Genomic DNA, 20,972 nt, shown 5'->3' on the forward strand with positions numbered 1-20,972 from the left:
CACAGTATTTATGTGTAGCTAGATCCTGGTTAAATAAGTGTTCATGATCCAAACTCTGTGTCTTCTTTAGGAATTTGCTAGTATGGAAAGTTAATGTACTTTCTGCACACAGTTACCTCAAACATTTACACTTGCAAAATGAGTTTGAAAGCATCTACTTTAATTCAGGAAAGATTCAGCCTTAAGCTGCAGAATCTGCTGGACACGTTGCCAGAGTGACACAGTTTTATCTGAGTCTCTGAAATCCACTGATATTTGTGGTCTCCAAAAGTCCCCCTTCCTTTGAGTGAGTAGTACTGTGCCTGTTCCTGGCAGCTGCAGTGACTACAACTGACATCATCAAGAAAGAATTGAAAAATAAATTTTCTTGAACTTGTCTTCTTTTTAAAATGTGTGTGCTCACCATTTCTTTGATCCCATGAGTGACCAGAGTTCTGCAAACCAGAGACCTAAAATCCATGGTAAAGAAAATGCCCCCACTCTTCCATAGTCTTGTTTAATACCCATTAATGATCTCTCCATGTGCTGGATCCACATCTTTCATTTTTTATTCTCCTGTTGCACCACCACAGTGGTAAATTCTCTGACAGACTGAACTCTGAGCTGTGGCATTAGTTAGTGCCATTAATCCCCTCACTTTTGTGATTTACTTTTCCCATCAGCAAAGTGGATGCTGCCTGCCAGCCCCACCAAGGTGTTTTGAGTGGTTTGTTAATTTAAATAGAAAAGCTTCCAACTCAAGAGCTGGTGGTGTGGGAAAAACTGTGTGCTGGGTGAGCTGAAGGTAAGGGCTGGGAGGACAGCAGAGAATATGGAGGAAGAAGAGTGTCTAGAGAAAAAAAATCATGGAATCAGGATAACATGGTCTGAGAGGACATTATTTACTCATGACCTTTTGTTGGAGAGTGCCTCCCTGTGGTTAAGAACACTGTGACACAGGTACACACCTCATGGGCTGACCTGCTGACTTCATCCATCCATGCCCGGAGGCTTTGAGGCCATAAATTCTTGAAACCTGCAGCCTGAGGTTAATCTGATCAGAGGTTATTGCAGTGGCTCCGTGGTGCTCCCTTGGAGAGAGGAACAAAGAGATTTGGTTTCTTGTGTGCTTGTGGAGAAAGCTGAGACAGAATGCAGGCAGGAGATGAAAACTGTTGTGAAGTCAAGGTTTGGCTGCATCCTGTGAAATACCTGTCAAATGAGGAACAGGTTGGGAAGCATCTTCTGCCCTGTAATCCCTATTAAGTCATAGCATGTTCTAATTTTATGTTTTCTTTTTATTTTCAGCAAACTGCCTAGCTGGGCGAGAGCAGTTGTTCCAAAAATATTTTATGTTACAGAGAAGGCTTGGAATTATTATCCTTATACAATCACAGGTAAGGGATAAAGCAGAAATTATTACTGCCATGTACTTTTTGGGTAGTTTTTTTATCTTCAGAAGCTCCAAGTTACATATTGAGCCACAGATGCAAAGTTATTTTAACCACTCCTGTTGAACTGCATATACTTTTCCATCTTTTTTGCATGCTCTCAGGAAAAAAAGATTGTAGACTGTGGATGCATAAAAAAGGGAGTGTTGTATCTGTGCATTTTCTTCCTTTAATAAAACATCAGGTGCTTAGGTTTTGTGCTGTACCCTTCATTGTCCTGTAGACTTTAGTCAAATATGCAATATTATAATCAACATTATCTGACACAGGTTTATAATTAATGTATGTTTACTGTAAGGATCTTGCATCATTGTTTTATTTCACATTTCTTTTTTTTTTTCTTTTCCCTCATCATTCTTTTTTTTACAAATGGACAATTGGAAATCAGAATACACAGTAAGTTTTTCTTCCTCTTTTTATTCTTAAAATAGAGTAATTTTGTGAAATGTAGTAATGGAATCCTAGCTGATTCCTTCATAATGCAGCCAATAGATAATGCATTCAGCTGTGGAACTTTATTTTAGCAATTTGTTTAAGAAATTTAAGTTTCAATTTGAAGTGTTTCTGTGGGGATTCTATAAATTATTTACCTTACACTTTATCTCTTCAAAATAATTTGCTATATTTTTACTTGCTGACTGTAATGAAGAGAAGCTTCTGTAAAACAAGGCAAGACTTTCAAGGTCCCAGTTATTATGTGAAGACATAAGGAAATATTTTCTTGATTTTATTAACTTATAAAATGTTCATCTCTGATATAGTATGAGGGGAAACTGTACAATCTGTAGACAAAATTAAACATAATCTGGGCACAGTGCCCAGAAAAATCAGCTATTCCCTATAGCAGGGCTAAGGCAAATTATAGCACATAAATCATAAGAAAAATTGTTTTAAATGTGCTGGCCTCAATAATGCACAGTGATTTTTTCAGCAACCTTTGGAAGGTGAGGAGGAGATGGTGAGGAAGTTCCAGGTGATGGGACCTTGCAGAAACTCCTGCCTTGATTTAGTTTGAACTTCTGACTGTAGATAAAACATAATCCACTTGTTTTTCCTAACTCTGCAGCGCTCAGAATATTTGTGCCATTTTTTAAAAAACAGTGAAAAATACAGAGAGGAGAAGGATTCTAATGTGGTAAACGTGAAAGAGAAGAAATAAGGGATTTTAAAGGCTCAAATCTGAGGGCTGGGGGTTGAAACTTTGATGACCAGGTTTGAAAATCCCAAGTCCCAAAGTGGACTTTTCAATATGTCTGTAGGTACTGATTACACAGCCTGCTTTGTTTCACATTTTAAATTAATTTGATTGTCAGAAGAGACCCAAACATCCTATAATAGTCAGCAGCAATGAGACAGAGTCTCAGCTGTTTCTGTAAGGAGATACCTTCAGTAGGGTGTATCACAGCTTAAATTAATTGAGGTTTACCCTTTGGTAGGAGCTTTAATCTTAGTCTGAGAGAAGGATGTGCTGTGCTGCACTGATGTCTGTTCCTTACACTCTGTTGTATATTTTTCTTTAACTGAAAGTCAGTTGGGATTTTTTTTTTTTATGGTGTTTTTTTTTTTCTTTAGCTGAAAAAGACAAGTGGAAATGATTACAGGGGTGGTAGCAGACAAATCTATGTCTGAATCTGAAATGCAAGACATAATCAAAACCAAACAGCAGTGCTGTACTCAGAATTTGAATGAGGAGGTGACCTTTATCTGAGCTGATCAGGCAACACCTGGAACACATTTTGGTGAAAGTCTATAGACAGTGTACAGCTAAAGAGATGTTCAGGAGCATCAGCTAAAATGATTGCAGGGTTTATAAAGAAAAATTAAGTCATTCTACCCCTGTGGAAGGTAGGCAGAGCAGTCACGAAGTGACAGTATAACTGCCTCTGGGAGCTGGGGACTAATTACTCACCATGGTGCAAGGAAAGAGAACTAGAAATATTGGGATGAGCTGAAGGAAACCAAACTTCAGACAAAAATCTAAAATATATTTTAATGGAGCTGATAGACTATGAAATTGTCTTCCAGGGAAATAGAGAAAGTGTCTTTGCCTCAAACTGTTGAATCTAGACTTAAAATATCCCACTGGGAATAATTTCTATCCTTGTCTGGAAAATTTCTCTAAATTTTGATCTGCTGTGTTTGTTAGGGAATCCTGAAAAAAAAACCAAAAACCCACAGACATTGCTCAAAATATGTAAGATACCTTGGAAGGCCTTTTCTTAAAGACAGAAATTCCCTCCAAAGGGTCTGTGGGACACTCTAAGAAATAAATTGAGCCTCATTTCAAGGAAAACTGAGGCAAATATAATTATTTCCTCTGGTATGTGTCAAGACCTCAGAGAGAGAGTTCCTAAATGTTCCATTATTGACTTGCAGGTTTGGTTCCTTTTGAGAAGAGGCATGTTATGTGCTTCACTTAGTCAGCTGCCAGTGAGTCCATGAAGTAAATTAGCTGGAAGGAATGTTTTTGTAATTGTTATTTTTATAATCAGATGACTTGAGAAGGGGAAAAAAAAGAAAAAGAAAAGGAAAAAGTTGTTTCAGATAAACATTGTAAGAAATCTGTAGAGTTTTTTCCCTGTGTTCTCTTTCTCTGATTACCAGTGCTGGAAGTTTGGATGGAACCCATCAGTCTTCTGTGCACAAACTTTCCTCCAGCTTGAGTGTCTGGAGAATCTACATCAAAAAAGCAACAGGATCTGTATTGCAAGATTAGAGCCTAATGCAAAATTACTACCAAAATTTCTTCCCTCTCACCCCCTGAGTCAGAAGGCAGGCTAACTGGTGGCATTACTCTAGTAAAACAGATATTTGCTTCCTTTAGAGATTCTAGCAGCAGGAAGGACCTCTGTGGTACTTATAAGAAACAAATAACATATTTCCAGGAAGCCACCAACCTGTATTTTTATCTAATCCCAGTGAAACAGGGTAAATCAAAGAATTCTTTTTCCACTGCTGCCTTAGTACAAAGCATTCCCAACCCCTCTCTGACTCAGGGAGCTGCACACTGCTTCCCACTTCTGTTCCTCCTCTCTGAGCAGGTTCCTGTGCCCAGGTAGCAGAGGAACTGATTCTCTGGGAAGGCAAAATCAGAGCCAAGTGCTGAGTTTCGTAGTGATTGGAAGCAACTTGTTTGTTGACTGTTTCATCTTCAAGCTATTGTGTGTGATACGAACAGTGGTTTTCTTCCTGAGCTTGTTTATGAGAATTTAACTCCCTTGCTTATTTTCAAGCCCTTTTTTTTTGGTGTTTGTTTTTCCATTGTTCAGACTCTTTCCTCCCAGCAGTGCTTTTTCTGCGCTTTGCCACCTTCCTGTGCTTATCTTGCTTTCCAAATTCTCCTCCCTGTCTTTGAGTCACATCTCCCAAGTTCTGCCATCACCCTGCCCAGCCCTTTCCGTGTATTCTTTTCCATCTCTCTCATCCTGACTGGTGCTGGTTTGTGTAATCACCCTCATCACAGAGCAGCTCTGTGTGCTCATGTGCAGTCCTGCCCCGAGGATTCCCAAGGTAAACAAGAGCACAGTGGCCATTTTCCAAAAACCTTTGAATATTCAGTTAAAGAAACTGTCTTTATTCTTTCTGTAAACAGCTGAAGGAAGTCTTGTAATCTGCAATATGCTGTAGAGACACCAATATGTGATCCTCATGTTATCTTCTTGCATAGAAATTGTAAGAACAACATCTTGTTTATCCATCCTCATGGGTAATTTGGATTTTCTCCCATATCCAGGTCTCTGTTCTGTCCTCACCATTGTCCAGAGGCACTGGCAATCTCCCATGTTACATCCCTCCTCCTGTTCCATCCATCTTCCATGTTTATAAATGCCCCTTCTTGCTCTGGGGCTGTTAGATGGGTGTCTCCCTGGATCCCCTCCTGCCTCCTGCCCTGCTTCCCCTTTGCCTCTGAGTGAGAAGTAGGGACATTATTTGTCTTTTCCAGGGTTTGGATCTTCAATAAAGAATTGCTGTTGTTATCCACTGACTGCTGAAATACTGCTTGTCAAATTTGAAAGAGATGGTACCTAGAATTTACCCTATTTAAAAAAAAAAAAAAAAAATCTTCTTTTTTTGGCCAGTCTCTCATTGTAGCAGTTGCTGTGTTCTTGAGCATTAAGCTCCATGGAGATTGCTCCATAAAAGATTTATTTCCACCTGTGTTGCCAAAATAATGTATATGTGACCATATTAAAAAAAAAGCCAAACAAAAAAACAACCAAACAATCAGTCTGAAAAGTGATGGAAGATCAGAGGGAACATTTACATGAAATGGCTGCCTCTCCAGACTTTTATGTCAAGATTTAGGGGAATATGCTTCTGCTGCTTTAAAAAAGAAAAAAAAAAAAAAAAGAAAAAAAAAGTGGGATTAATTTTTACTGTACAAAAATAACTCCCAAGGATTGTGGATTAATATTCACCAGGAGCCCAAGAAGTGCAGTGCAATGAGGAGGTCTCCAGCAGCTCTTTGAACATGCTGCAGAAAGAAACTGAATGGAAAATGACAGTAGCTAAAATGGTGCTGATGAAATAGCACTGAGTGGTGTGCAGCAGGTTATAGAGGGTAAAGAAACCTCTCCCAGCTCTGTCCAACCTATTTACTGGTAAATACAGTAATTCCTGCAGCCACCTCAGGTGTAATCACGAAGCCAAGATTATTTTTTATGGCCTTCTCCATAAAACAGTTGTAAAAGACTCTGTGTGTTTGTCTCTTTAAGACTTTGGCAAGTGTTTTGGCATACTTAGGTTCTACCCTGTTCTTCTAAGTGTTGCTTATTGCCATGGCAACACTAATCAATCATCGTGCTAAAAATAGGCCTTTCATTTTTCAAGAGGTTATCTGTAGTGAATTGAAAATGTAACTGCAGTCTGGTTTCCATATGCTGCTCTCATTTAACTTTATTTTAATCTGGAAATACCCCTGCTCATGCCTGGTAATTACTATTGCAGGTTCCGGTTACTTCACTGGTTGCTCTCTTGAGCCTTAAACCTCTTCTGGTTGTTCCAAAAGGGATGATAAATATAGAAAGTTGAAGCAACCAAACAAAAACCCCCAGAATTCTCTCCTTATTTGTGTCATGGGTCTGCTGGGTTTTAACAATCTCCTCCTTGGAGGGCTTTACACAAAGAACTCTGCTAATTGAAGACACGAAGACTCTGCAGGTTTTGGCCTCTTAGGTAGAATTTAAGCCCAATTTCGAGTCAAAGGTTCAATTTGCCACTATTCCTGTCAAAGGAGGAACCTTGCAAGCTGTGGAGACAGTGAAATGGAAAATTGGAAGCAGTGCCCTGTGCAGTCCTGTGTGTGCTCAGGGGAGGGATTGGCTGCCAGGTCTGTGCTGGAAGAGCACCTGGCCCTGGGAGGCAGAGCAGGAAGGGAGTGGTGCTTGGAAAAAAAAAAAACTAAAAGGTTTTTTACCTCCCTTTCACTCTTAGGTTGGGTTCTGACTGTTGCAAAACACTTTTAATCCCCAGCTAAGTAAATACAAAGCGACTGGAAGGAGAGGGGGGGAAAAAAAACCTGACAACTTTTTGCATGATGAATAATGAAATCTTTTGAAGGATGCATAAACATCTTTCTGGTTCTGCCAGAGCCCTCTGCCAATTAGTCAGAGTGCAGCTGATGAATCATGAGACACAGTCTGTGAAATGTTCAAAAATCTGGACCCTGCTAAGTGTTCCTGAAAGCCAGCGAGACCCCCCACAGCTGCTAAAGAAGTGGTTGCCAGTCAGTTGGGTTTCTGACAGATCCCTTTGCAATGGAATCATTTTGGGTGAATTTGGAATTCGATTGCCACAATCCTCACCTTTAGACTAAATACACAGAGAGGTTGACTTTTGATAGCTTTGTGCAGAAAATTGCTTACTGCTCTCTGACAAGGTGGTTTAAGGTAAAAGGCACTTACAATTCTTCTTTGATACTTGGAAGATCCTTAGCATTTTCTTGGTTTTACTCATTTTGAAATACAAGACTAGAAGATCTTTTTTTTTTTTACTTAAGAGTTTAAATTCTGGGTCACAGAAAAAAACTAGATTCAAGCAGTGACTTGCTGAACTGCCACAGGCAGCCTAATGCAGCCCTGTTCAATACATGAAATGGCTGCATTTCAAAGTATCAATATCTGACTCATTGCTGGTAAACTCTAGACAGTGACTGAAAATAGGAGATTTTTTTTAATAGCAAGGTAAAAAGGAAAGTTGGCATTTGGCTTTCTTCAAAATTTCCTCTGAAACTGCAGCCGTGCTTCAAATCTATACCCACAAAAGTTTTTCATGTTTTGCATTTTTATCTTCTATTATTCCTGAAACTGTAAGCTAAGAGTGACTGTTTTGATACAGAAAAATGGGTTTGAGTATTGAAAATTGTGCTCCAGCCAGCAACTCCTGAATTTCTTCAGTTAGAAGAGAAACTGCTATGGTGAGGGTGTTGGCTGGAAATGTAGGAGATGCTGCTCTGAAGTTCCCTCTGCCAGGGGAGTTCTCAAACCTGACAATGGGGTCACGAGAGCAGCACCAAGCCCTGTGGTGGATCCTGCTCCTGCTTCAAAGAGCTGAGAGAACTGCAGTGCCTGGAGCTGCTGAGGTCAGTGCAGTCAGAGCAGTTTCCAGAGCCATGAAGGTTTCTGACAACCCCCTAAATTCAGGCTGTGTGACTTTGAACACTTTGTCAGCTCACAACACCCTCTACTCAACGTTATCACTACTCAACACCACTATCTACCCTTGATGGCCCTTCCACTACTCATAGATCATTGATGTAATCCTGTTTTCTGCTTTTATCAGTGACTAGGTTTTATTTAGGGTGTGTTGATTTTGTTTAATTTTGTAGCAAAGAGAATTGAATTTGGGTGCTATAATCAAGAGGATGGATACTTAATACACACCACTGTGTAAATAAAATGTGCCCTAGAGCAGTAACCTTGAAAAATGCAGACACAATGCCAGTAAATGTTGTTTTCCTAATAACTGCTCTAAACATTTAGTTTTTCATAAGTAGTATGACATCCATCTCTACCATTTTCAGTGAAAAAAAATTTTTAAAAGCTGTTATTCAGACCTAAGCATGGAGTCCTCAGTACCAGCAATGTCTGATAAAACAAAATACTCATTTGCAGTCTCCTCTCATTTCCTGCAGGATGCATTCCCACTGGATGCCCCTGTGCTGACTGTTGTCAGCAAGAGCTCTGTACACCTGGACTGTGACCCCTCTACTCAGACACCTTTGTAAAATACATGGCTGCTGCATGCAACATTTTTCAGATCAATAACCCATGTTGGTACCACCCTGGCACCAGTGTAGTTATTTCCCAAGTGCTCTGTGGCAGAGCTGTGTGGCAGATGATATCTGTCACTAGACTATGCATTTTTTTGAAATCTACTTTTCATCATCCACCTCCAGTAGTAATTTACTTTTCAACTCCCCATGTTCTCCTGCAAACACAGAAAGCAAGGAGAACACTGCCTGAATACAAACCCTCCCGAGTGACACAAAAGGTTGTTTTAGGACATGCTGGCATCCCTGTGTTTCCTGAATCATTCCCAAGAAGACTGAACAATGATTTATTGGGTGATACTCATGAAATCAGGAAAATATTTGCTGTAGTCTCAAGGGAGCTGGCTTCTCATTTCACTTTTGTTGCACTACTGCTGGCCTTCCCAGTCACCTCTCTCCTTCATCATCAGCCTCACCCTTAGGAGAACCCTCAAATTTTATCAAGTCCAAACCTGAACCAATAGCAGTGAGCAGTGAGCCATGATAATGTCCCCATTGTATAATCTGTGTGTTCAGCACCTGAAACAGTCACAGTCTTGACAAAGACTTTTTGCCATAGGGTGTTAGTGATGCATCATGCAAGGACCTGGCAGTAAATGCAAGGAAAGATTTGATGAGTAATAAGAAAGGTGCTGACCTCGTGTCCTTCAGAGGCTGCTGGGCATCTGCTCTGCCTATCTGAAATGTTGACTTGAAAGAACTTCTGAAATCCTTAAAAAAAGATATTTTGAATATTTTATCTATTGGAATTGTTGCCTAGTATTACCCACTCTAGTCTTGGCAAGACAACTGAGATACACAGTGCACAGCAAAATACATTTATTTCCATGTAAAATAGAGAAATAGCTATCTTTGGTAGCAAAATAATTGTGCATTCATAACTTTCTTGCACTGTTTTCTAAAGATTAACTTGGGTTTAGTCTGAAATAATTCCCACAGCAGTTTATAATCCATCTTAATTTCATTAATAGGAAGCTATGCTAAAACTCATTTCTCACTGAAAATGAAAAAAAGCCCTGACAAAGCATTGTTGTCTCTAGCAGTCACATTAGCAGTCAAAGCTAATGAAGTGTCCTTGGATTATTTTCTGTGAGGGGTAGGCTAATCTGTGATGACAAATATGTAGCTGCTCCCAAGATCTTAGTGAACTGAATTTATTGCAAGACATTCAGGACATTTGTATTCTTCTGTGTAGTCAGCAAGCAAACTGTTGTATTCAATTATTCCAAAGTACTTGTACTAATTTATTTAGGAACTTAGTTTAGTCTGCAGCTTTCAGGAAGAATCTCAACATCACTCCAGAACCCTAAAAACTTTTGCCTTCATGTCCTGTGTATATTTGACTCTTTTTTTTGACATAATCTGAAAGAAATAAGAAAGCCAATACCAAACAGGATGTCTTGAGCTGCTGAAGCAAGGTGTGTTTCTTGTGTCAAACGTATTTCTCTTTTGTTGCAGTGTTCATTTTTGCCTAAATTCTCCATTCATATAGAGACAAAATACGAGGACAACAAAGGAAGCAACGACAGTGTAAGTATGAGGGCTTTTGTAAAATTTAATTTTACCCTCTTAGTTCATGGTGTTCAGTATCTGGAGACTGCAGGTCTTCCAGTCTGGGAGAAAGGCTGCATCAGGCTTGTGTCTCCTGCTCATTAGCAGCTTGTCAGCTTGCAGAGAAGTTTCCTCTAAAGCACCATGAGATAAAAGATTCATGTACATAACTTCTCCACCTCACATTCTAGCTGATACTTCTCTAAATACATTATTTAGATACATGAATTTAGTCCTGAAGAACAATTAAGGGGAGTAAAGAAAATATTATTTTTTTTCCCGATGTATTTGTATTCTACTTTATCTGTTCCACATTTCTCTCTCTGAATCAAGGGGGTTAAATTCAAAGGAGCTGTTAGGAAGAGCAAACAGGAAACTAAACAATGGTCAGAGATGAGAGATCTCAGTAAACAACTTCTAGGGAACAATGGTTGAACTATCAAGGTGATGCTTTTGGCAGTCACTTACCAAAAGTTTCAGAGTTCTCAGACTTGGAGATGAAAAGGATAATTAATTATGCAAGATCCTCTCAGAAGGAAGGGTGGGAGTGGGCAGCCAGCAGCTGCTGATCAGGAGATGCTCAGGAATAGAAGGCAGGGGCTCAGCTGGACTTTGGAGGGAGCAAAGCAGGTTTGCACAGCTAGCAGGAAAAGAATAATGTCCAATAAAGCCAGGCATGTAAAGACTTAGCCCATGGATGAATAGGCAAATGAGCTTCTGCATGTTCCATTTTGCTGGGCTTTAAACATTTGTTGCAGACTCGTGAGAAAAAGTTTTCTCTAGGTGTGAAATACAGGCTAAAATGTCTGAAAAACTGTTCTGTGATACAGAGACTCAGTGAAGGAGTGTGCAAACCCATTCCTGAGAAGGAAGAAGGCATTAAACAGATTTTTAAGGAATCTGAGGCCCAGAGTTTTCCAGGGGGATCCCTCCAGCAGGCTCCTCAGGTTCTGCTCTCCAGATGGGAGGTACATTTCCCCAAGCACCTCGGGCCTGCCTGTTCATCAGGCTGACAGCTGTTGTGCTGCTCATGGCAGAATAATTACATCTGAAGGAACAAGGTAGCACTCTGAGTAACGTTTTTGGCATACAGATACTTTCCCAATGGGAACATGACAGAGATTATGTATTAGCCACCAGGTACCAAAGAGTCACTGCTTGTCTGAGCCAGATCTGGATCAGGGAGAGAGAGGGGAGGGGGAAAAGAAGTGTGTTACATTACCAACTCTGTGAGCATTATGTAATTTATGCTCTTTTTAGTGTTCACTTCTGCTTTTTGGCAGAGTTTTAATGCAGAGCAAGCCAACACCTTTGGTTTCAGGAGGGTGCAGCTTAGTTTGCTAGTACATCACCATGTCAGCACTGAGAAGACACGTTCTGTACCTTACAGAGAAAGAGCTGGAGCTATTTAATCAGTGAATTCTCAAATTTGTGTGTGTGTGTCAGCTTTGTGGCTAAAACACTGTGAATCAAGCCTTGAGTAGTACCCAACCAGTGAATTTAGGATGAAAGCAACACACACTCAGATGATGTAAATCAAAGAATCTGTACTCTGCTTCAGTGCAGCTCTTCAATTGCAATTTTTAGCAGAGTGCCAGTAATATTACATTGCCTTTATACTTAGGAACCTGAGCAGGCAGATTAGGCAAGAATTTACCATAATTAACAGATTTAATTGACCCTTACTGGGGAGAAAGAGAAGCAGAATTTGAAAGCTGCATTCCAGCCCTATTTTCCCTAACTTTGTAATTCTGAGATTCTAATGATGTTCACCAGTGTGAACACAATAAACCAATGGAAGACCTGATTTATTTTTTTTTTGTGGTTGATCCAGTGACACTGATCTGGTGACACAGATGTGTCTGGTGCAGCCCTGAGAGGCTGGAAGGTGAATAAATCTGGAGAGATCTGATGGAGCCTTCTGATAAACCAAACAGAACACCTCAGAATTAGGGCTAAGAATTATTCTTGTTCCTTTTACTCAATGAACACTCATTTAAGAAAATGCAAAAAACATTTCTTCTTTTTATCAGATGGGTCTAGATTAAATTTCACTGCATTTGCCTGGTCAGAAAACAACAGGAAACTTAGCAACCATTTCTATAGATTCCCACAGATATACCATATTTTATTTTGTTGCAGCTCCTAACTGTGGCTGATGAAGAAATATTAAAAAAAATACTTCTGTAAATATTGCAGCTGTGATGCAAAACATAGGGAATGAATATTAATATTACAGTGATGAGGGTAATAATGCAGGTCTGATTTTAACTCAATTGTTTTGAGATAATTTTGCTTTTAAACCACACAGTTTTTTTGAAATCTTTGAACTCCAATCTATTCTTCATTTCTGTGCTATGGAATCAAGGAGATTGTTGTAAAAAGCAATAAGTAGATTTAAGGATCCTAAAGCTACTTTCATTGATGAGTGGAGAGAGCAATATAAATGCTCTCAGGTTCCTGCTGTCATGTAGCAGGGGAGCATATTATGGGAATTATTTTTTTTTTAACATATTTCATTGCCTGGTAAAATTCTACCTAATTACTGCAATATATCTTGATGCAAAAGTGTTTTGATTTTTCTTGCCAATCAGCATGATAAAAGAAACTAGTGAAAGCTAATGATACCTGCTTTGGAACTTGATTTTTCTCTTGCTTAGATTTTGTGATCCTTTTAACCTATTTTAAATGTACTTAAAGTACCACTGTCCCAATCTGTTAAAACTTGCACTTGATTTGCACAAAAATAAACACTCCCAGAAAGAACAACGGGCAATAAACCCCTTTATTTAAATAAAAGACTGGTGAAGTTTGTGTGGCTGGCAGTAGTGCAGCACCACAAATCCATCCAGCTGAGATTTCTGGTGCTGCAGTGCAGCAGATTTTGCACTGTCACCTCGAGGTGTTTGCATGGCAACTCCTGAGAAAAACAGATCCAGTGGTGGATGAACATGTTAGTACATCAAATATTGTCACTGCCACCTTTATAGCTTCATTACTAGTGTAGGAAACCAGCCTGGTGAGTCAGGCCATTCAGTCTTTCCTCTTAGGGGCTTTTAGTAAACTTCGTAGTTTAAAGAGAAATTTTTGTTTACTTTTATTGTAAATTACAGAATGTAAATGACACTGTAGGTGGTATCTGTAGGGTATATGGAAATATTGCTTCCCTATTGCATCTTTACCTGCTTGCATAAGGTAAGGAACAGGGAGGTACAGGTGCTGCAACAGCTTCAGTGAATGCAGGTAAGCTGTGAAGTGTGTGGTAATCACTCAGGGCACAGATTTTTTTCACACAAAGTTTATATTTTGAATATTAAAACCATAGGTTAAATACAAGAGAATTCTGAAGGTTACCTAATTAATTAAATGCTCAGGAATCACAAGCAGGAGTGGTCTAAGTTACTGCTTGTTCATGGAGAAGTGATCGGTCTGTGGTTTCCATGAGCAGAATTTTTTAACCTCTTTTCTTATTTGGGCAGATACTGTGTTTTTTCAGACCATTGACTGCTCAGTATTTATGTCACATGAGGAATATGTCACAAAATTTTGTTCCAAACAGTGCATTGCTCTCACTCCTATCCCTATTCTCTCTGTTCCAGTACACCCCACAGACAAATTTGGTTTCTTTTTTAATTTTAATGGGCAATGCCCCAGCTTAGGCTTTCTGGTGATTACACAGACTTCACCACATGGCTCTGGTAGACCCTGTGCTCAGTGCCCAATGATCTCAGGCCCTGCAGCTCCCTGTCAGTTCTTGAGTGCCTGGGGAAAATTCCTAAAAAGCCATCTGCAGGCAAAGGTAGAGCCAAAGGTGAAGTGAAGGCAGACACTGCTCAGGAAAATCCCTGAATCAGAGAAACATTTCCATTTTCTGTTTGTTGCAGAAGGATCATTTTGCTTGTCTGGGTTTTGTTGTTCTGTTTTTTAGCCACAGAATTAATTTCTGCTGACACTTGGGAAGTGAATTTTTACCATCTGATAGTGTCTGGGGAAAGGAAAAAAGAAGAAATTTTAAAAAATAGTCCAATAATTGTCAGTAATGGAAATTCACTTCTGTAAAACACAACAGTCTTTGCAGCATAACATCTTGCTTTGGAAAGCTCAATGGTTGGCTCTTGATTATTAAAGAATAGCATGCAGGACCTTAAAATCATGTAATCTTTCTTTTTGTTAAAGGGCCATGATATTTATTAGCAAGAATAACATTCTTAAGAGTGATAAAGTTGTGGAGTTAAGATTTCTAAGTATATTTTAGTTATATTTTAGTTATTTTAGTGATATTTCAAAATGACAAAGTAGGGGTATTATTGGGCATGGTTTTGTAAGTGTGTTTGTCAGTAGTGCTGGGAAAGTCATTGGAGCCACAGCACTAATTCTTGGTCAATCAAAAGCAAAATCTATTATCAGAATGTTTCTTGCCTTTCCAAGATAATACAGTGTTGAAAAAGCATGGCTGAGAATGATCACTTGCCAGATGAAAACAACAGGTAGTTCCCAATTTTATACATTTATAAATTAACAGCAGTCTCACTTGACACATGAACAGCTTGAGCACACTGAACCCAGCCAGCTCACAGCAGGTATTATTTGATATAAACTTGATATAAATTGCAGGGCCATCAATTCAAGCTCCAAATTCCTGTCCTGACAGGGAGCTCTGCTCCTGCAGCCCCACAAGAGCCCAAGTATTGGCTCATTCCTCCTGCATCCTCCCCAGAGCATATTTCTGAAGTGCTGGTTCTGAAACGTTTGACTGAAGTAACAGGTATGGCCAGAGATGAAAAAAAAAAAAAAAGCTATTTCTAGTGTTGCTATTTTTAGGATGGTTTTGTCCCCTATTTTTATCTCCTGTCTTAGTAACATGGAACTGGGTTGTAACAAACTTCAGTACAGCACTGGTAAATTAAATGAAAAATGTATTAGATCAAATTTTCCTTCAGAAAAAATGAGAGTTAAAGGGGACCAGAGGAGACAACCTGTGAAAGGAGGGTGTAGCAATGCACTGGAGACCTGCCAGTAGCCCTGATGGTGGCAGGCTAAGGAGCTTAGGATTTCAAGTTGGAGAGGAAGTTTTTTGCCAGATTTTTCCTTCTTTAATAAGGTGGGAGAAACCCCAATAGCTTCAGTGAAATATCAACATCTGAATGAAAAAGAAATCCATGTTGCATATATACATCTGAACTTGGGGGCTCCTCTAGCTCTGTAATTAATTTTTACTTTTTTTTTTTTTTTTTTTTTTTAAGCTCAATAACAATGAATAGCTGAATAAAAAAGTTACAAAGGCAGAGATAAATTTAATTTCAAATTCTAATGTTTAAGGACATTTTTGTCATGCCATTTAAGTCATAGCCTGTCTGTCTCCCTAAGATGTCATCTCGTGATGGTCAGCTTTGCAGTCAGCTACTGCAAAATGAAGATTAAAGTTTGCTGGGAAGTCTTTTGGGTTTGTTGGCAGGGCAGGAAAAATGGGGAGGCAGAAAGGGAAGAGCAATGCTTTCAGCCATGCTTCTTATCTCAAAGCAGGATTTAATAGAAGAGGAAATTTGATCTATAATGGAAGTTCTGATCTCAATAAATTGCATTTCCATGTTGAATATCAAACAGTGTAGTTATTTTGGCTTCAATGTGTAGGTAGGCACAGGTGTCTGATTGCTTAGCACATGGGATAATAATCACATATACTACCATATAACCTGCCAGTAATTAATTAAGAAATGCTCTGATTTTCTGAAAGGGGAAAAAAAAAAATTTTCACTCTTACCCATTTAATTTCACTGCCTCAGGTGCATTTTTGCAGTGGCTCACTCTCTGGTTCTAACACAGGAAGACAAACATAGAGATCTCTCACCCAGAACCTCACAAGAGACAGAAAAATGAGTTTTCAGGGGAAAAAAAATAAAAAAGACCCCACCCATTTTCAAGCTTTCTTATTTATAGTGCAGAATTCTCTATATAGTTTGTCTTATCAGTTTCATCTATAACAACTTGTTATTTCTAGGTAGACCTGCTCTTCAGTTATTTCCACAGGAAATGTTCTGTTCTGTAGGTATTAGTGTTTAACATGAGAATTGTTACTCTCTGACCACAAAGTCTTTAGGCTTTGGCTGTTAAAAGAAAAAAAAAACATTTAACAGTAAAGGTAGAGATGAACAACTTCCCAGCTGGTGATCCCTTAAACACCATCCTTGCTCTTGATGATGATAAAAAAGCCCCAAACCAACATCACAAGAGAGAACCATGGATCATGTCACCCAGCAAGGCAAAAAGCTCAGGTTTGGTCCCTGCAGTCCCAGAGTGCAGGTGAGTGAGGGCACTGTGAGTGTAATCCATGGACTGAGCAGACTCTGGCTTGATCCTTTTTATATCCAAACCAGGTTAGCTCTGGTGATTGGTCATAAAAATGAAGTTTTGGATTACCTACATTGGAATGAGGAGGAATCCAGGAATTTAGCCTGGAGACAGAAGAGAGAGAAGAAAAATAGGAAAGGAGCTTGTAGAGAAAAGATATTAAATTTGGTGTTGACGTAAAACCTGACTTTCTGTTCTGGCTTTGGCTGCAGAGAAAAGAGAAATCATCAGCAAAGTGTGTGCTGGGACTTGTTGTCACTGTAGGTCAGGAGGAAAAGGAAGGAAAGAAAAATTCACCAGCACTTCCACTGCTGCAGTATTCTGTATGATCTTTCTTTCCTGAGGTACTGGGATCACCTGCCAGGGTTGGGTTGGTTTTTGTTTTAAATTTGCCCCAGAAGAAACCATTGACAATTGTAAAGATGACCCAGTTAAAGCCTTTCTTCCACTTTTTGTCATTCTGTGAGTGAATTAATGACTTTTCTTCCCTTTTAGAAAGTGGAAGTGTCTCTTGTAAAAAGCTGTTGCAACACTTCCCCCCCCTCTGCCTAAAATAAGCAATAAAACCCACAGCAAAAAGGACACTTCAGCTTGAATGTTACTCTTTGTTTTCCATTTGATAGTGTATTTCAATCTCAATTAATTACTTGGCTTCCAAATGTAAAGCCTGTCCAGTTCTTTCCAATGTAATATTTAATATTCTGTCTTTCTACATCATCTTCTTAAGGATACAGATTGTTCTCACCAGTCATGTGCTGCACATTTGCAAATAAACTTGCACAGATTGGGAGCCTTCTGCTTCTTTTTGTGGCCTTTAATCTCTTCCCTTAAAACTTCTCCATTTCTCTGCTCTCTTGGATCACAAGCACAATAAACCCATCCTCCCTACAGGTTTTAAGGCAATCCCAGATTATGTGGCAAGGAGAGGCAATCAGAGAATTAGAGCTAAGAAAAAAAAAAAAATTGGTCTTGCTTTCTAATGACTTCTTGTTTTCTGCTGCTGATAGAATGAGATGATTAAATATCTGCAGATCTTGTGGGGAAAGTCTATGAAGGGGAGAAGCATAAATGATTAGACAACAAGTTCTGCCAGCAAAGGGAAGGGGGAATGTCATCCCACAAACTCCTGGAATGGAGGGAATGGCCTGAGCAGCAAATAAGGTGTAGTTAAAATGGTTGAAAAATTCCTCCTGGTTTTGACAGATTTGCAGAGGCATCTGTCATCCCCACTTTTAAAGAGAGAAAAAGAATTTCAAATTGTATTACTTAGAGGTGCAATATGTGGATCAAGGCAGTGACAGAGCAGGGCATCTGTCTTCACAGGAGATACTGGGTAGTAGTCTCTGTTTAGGTCCTTGGAAATGAGCAGATATCTGCATGTGCTTCAATTTATTGGGCTTAACTTAAGCCAGATACTGAGTCAGAGCCTCAGCTGACCTGGTAATGTTGGTTTAAGAAAAATCTCCCTTTTTTTATTTAAAGCTCAGAAATTTTGCTGAAATGCATCTTGTTCCAGATATAGTTCAACTGATTTCATCAAGGGACTGCTCTGGATGCCTGAATTTGTTTAGAATAAAAGCAAGCAAGGAAGCTTATAAAAAAAGTGACCTGGTTTATATATATAAATCATAACATTTATTTTTAAAAATGTACCCCAGTTCTAGAAAAGAAGACTACTGGGGAAGGACCTCCTGTCTCAAATTTATTCAAATAATCAACATAATTTTCTGCAAAATAAGAACTGGAGGAGGAAAATAAGTACACAAATAAAACCAGAATGGAGTTTTCCTTTGTTCCATTCTTCTGCAGTTTCAGACATGTTAACATTTTACATCCAGTTCAGTAAGCATCCAGTGCTGCCTGTTTTATTTATACCAAGACAAGGTAAAACTCTGGAGTAAAACTTCAGCTTTTCATTTGTTTGAATTGTGATTTCCCCAGCCCTGTTCTTACCAACTGCTGTACTTGGCCACTGTAATCCATTGCTCACTTTGAAGGCTTTATGTGGGCAGCTGCAGTTTTTTCAGAAATAAAAAAGTACCATTCTTGTTACTGAATAGTTGCTGGCTTTTTTTTTTTTTTTAACTGTTCCTCTAGGATGAAATGAAATGAATTTTACAGAGTGTTCACTACATTTATTTTAAATAAATAATAAAAAATATATATATATTTATGCTTCCTGGAAACATTAGCTATAGAACATTGTGCCCCAAAGGAAAAAGCACATCATTAGCTTGTGACTGATCTTGAGAGTTTATGCACAGCTTCCCTGAATTTTATGGCACTAATTCATGACAGCCTTTTAACTAGTCTCTAGTTCCAAGGCCCAGAATCATAAGCAGAAATTTATTGCAGACATAGCATGAGTCACATGGGTCAGTAAGATGCCTAAATAATTAAATTATGGACAGAGGCACAGAAGTGTGCTATGCTGCAGATGCAAATGACCTCTGTTTCCTGATTATAGCCATCATTTTCCTTGCATAGAACAAGAGGCTTGGTGTTCAAAACCAAGTCCTAAAGGATCAAAATCTAAATATATTTCCAGCTTCCACTGAGGGCTGTTCAATCAAAATATTTATTCTTAGTGTAAGAGCAACTTGGCCTGATGACTCCACACAACAGACCTGCATTTCATTATTGTCCCCAGAGTGAAAAAGCTGGAAACATCCAGAATCCAGAAAATCATGTTCTTTACACAGTGTTGGAATCTAGTTCAAAGATTAGAGAAAACAATGAAACCACTCCTAGTTGTTCATTTTCCTGTCTGTGGCCAAAGATTCCATCCCAAAAAGTGCAAGGGAGACGAGAGGTGTGAGCAGTAAATGCTGAACACGATGTGTTAAGCAGCCTCCTGTTTATTGACCTGACTTAGTGCACTGTTCCCCAAAAAGTCAGTGGCATCATTAATTCAGCTGGGATTAATGTAGGTGATGAACACCTATATCTGATCTTGGGAAGAGCCCTTTTCTGCCCTGTGACTCCTGCAGCAGGTGAGAGAATAGTGACTCTGTCCCTGCAAAAACCCAGGTCTTTTGCAGCAGGAGCTGTTGAGGCACAAACACATTATTCAAGTCACTGAAAGTGGCTCCTAATCATTATTCCAGGTGGATTTTGTAAGGGATTTCTGTTACAGTGTTATAATTCTTCAACTTTTGCAGATTTTTGATGGAGAAGCTAAAGACCTGGAGAGAGAAGTTTGCTTTATTGACATTGCCAGTGATGAGATTCCTGAGCGCTACTACAAAGAATCAGAGGTAAGAGACAACTTGGTTGAGAAATGGTGAAGAAAGGAATGTGAAAGCTTGCAGGGAAGCCTTGACAATAATTTAAAAAAAATTTTTTTTTTAAAATGAAATCTTGCTGGTCAGTAGTATTTTAAATCCTTGATCTAGAGGGGAAGCAGGCAGCAGCCCCTCTGCCTAGGTTGTCTGACACTTTCTCTTGCAGATGATTCCTCCAACCTTTTGAAATGCTTTCACACCTTTATTCCTACCAGAACTTTGATATTCAGCTGAATCCTTTCAAAGCAAAAAAGGACTTTTCTTTGAATCATGAAGCTCAGTGAAGTGCCTGCAGCTCTGAGCAGTTTTAAACATTTCTCTTGTCCTTATTTGCATCCTGCCCTAATAAGTCACACAAGGTGCCTCAGCTCAGTGAGGGGAGGGCTGGTGCTCAGTTGCCCAGGGGCAACCATGAGCCAAGACCAAGAGGGACTGAAGCATATTGCAGACTGCAGCAAATCTGCCACAAAGCATCAATGGCAACAGACACATCCACTCTGAAAAATTCCCTTGAAAGCTCCTCCCATGTATATTTGATAGTGCACATCTCTGAGGAGCACATTCCTTTTAGGTCAATGCAGCTGCTGGTTTGAAAGCAGCAGCCCCCATGCAAATGAAGATGAGTTCCAAATGTTTTAACCTCAGAGCTGAAAAATGATGTTTCTCAAAAAGTAGCTGGAGAGGAATGATCAGATCTGTGCTTGCATTTAATTTTGGAGATATGATTTGCCTCTGGAGCCAAGGATATATTCCTAGCCTGCAATAAGTGTGGCAGGCTGTTTGACTATACAAAATGAGACCACATAATCATTTTTAGGACAGCAGATGAAGACTTGCCAATGAATATATTTCTATACCAGAGGAGACATGATTTTCAGACTAAAAAAAGTCAGGTACTTGTTATCTTCCATTTATAGATCCTATTTCAAATTTTATGTATGGGTCATAAACCAAAATTGGGTCTACAGGAGAATGAAAAGTAATTTTATTAGTTTCCTTAGATAATGAAACCCATCTGCTATGTACCAAAAATTAGATAACACCTCATAAACCAGCTTATTGGTCCCATCATCTTATCTGAACTCCTCT

General features: G+C 39.2%; 1 protein-coding gene across 4 annotated transcripts in view; it reads left to right on the forward strand.

Moving 5' to 3' along the window:
* PITPNC1 (phosphatidylinositol transfer protein cytoplasmic 1) overlaps positions 1–20,972 on the forward strand; it is a 78,180-nt gene that overhangs the window by 38,365 nt on the left and 18,843 nt on the right. For all 4 annotated transcript variants that reach the window (XM_071763876.1, XM_071763873.1, XM_071763875.1 and 1 more), the window contains 4 exons: positions 1,288–1,376; positions 1,819–1,826; positions 10,159–10,230; positions 19,761–19,856. In XM_071763876.1, coding sequence (XP_071619977.1) covers positions 1,288–1,376; positions 1,819–1,826; positions 10,159–10,230; positions 19,761–19,856 — 265 coding nt within the window. The remainder of the gene's footprint in view (positions 1–1,287; positions 1,377–1,818; positions 1,827–10,158; positions 10,231–19,760; positions 19,857–20,972) is intronic.

This window comes from Heliangelus exortis, chromosome 20, assembly GCF_036169615.1.
Source record: "Heliangelus exortis chromosome 20, bHelExo1.hap1, whole genome shotgun sequence".
NCBI lineage: Eukaryota > Metazoa > Chordata > Aves > Apodiformes > Trochilidae > Heliangelus > Heliangelus exortis.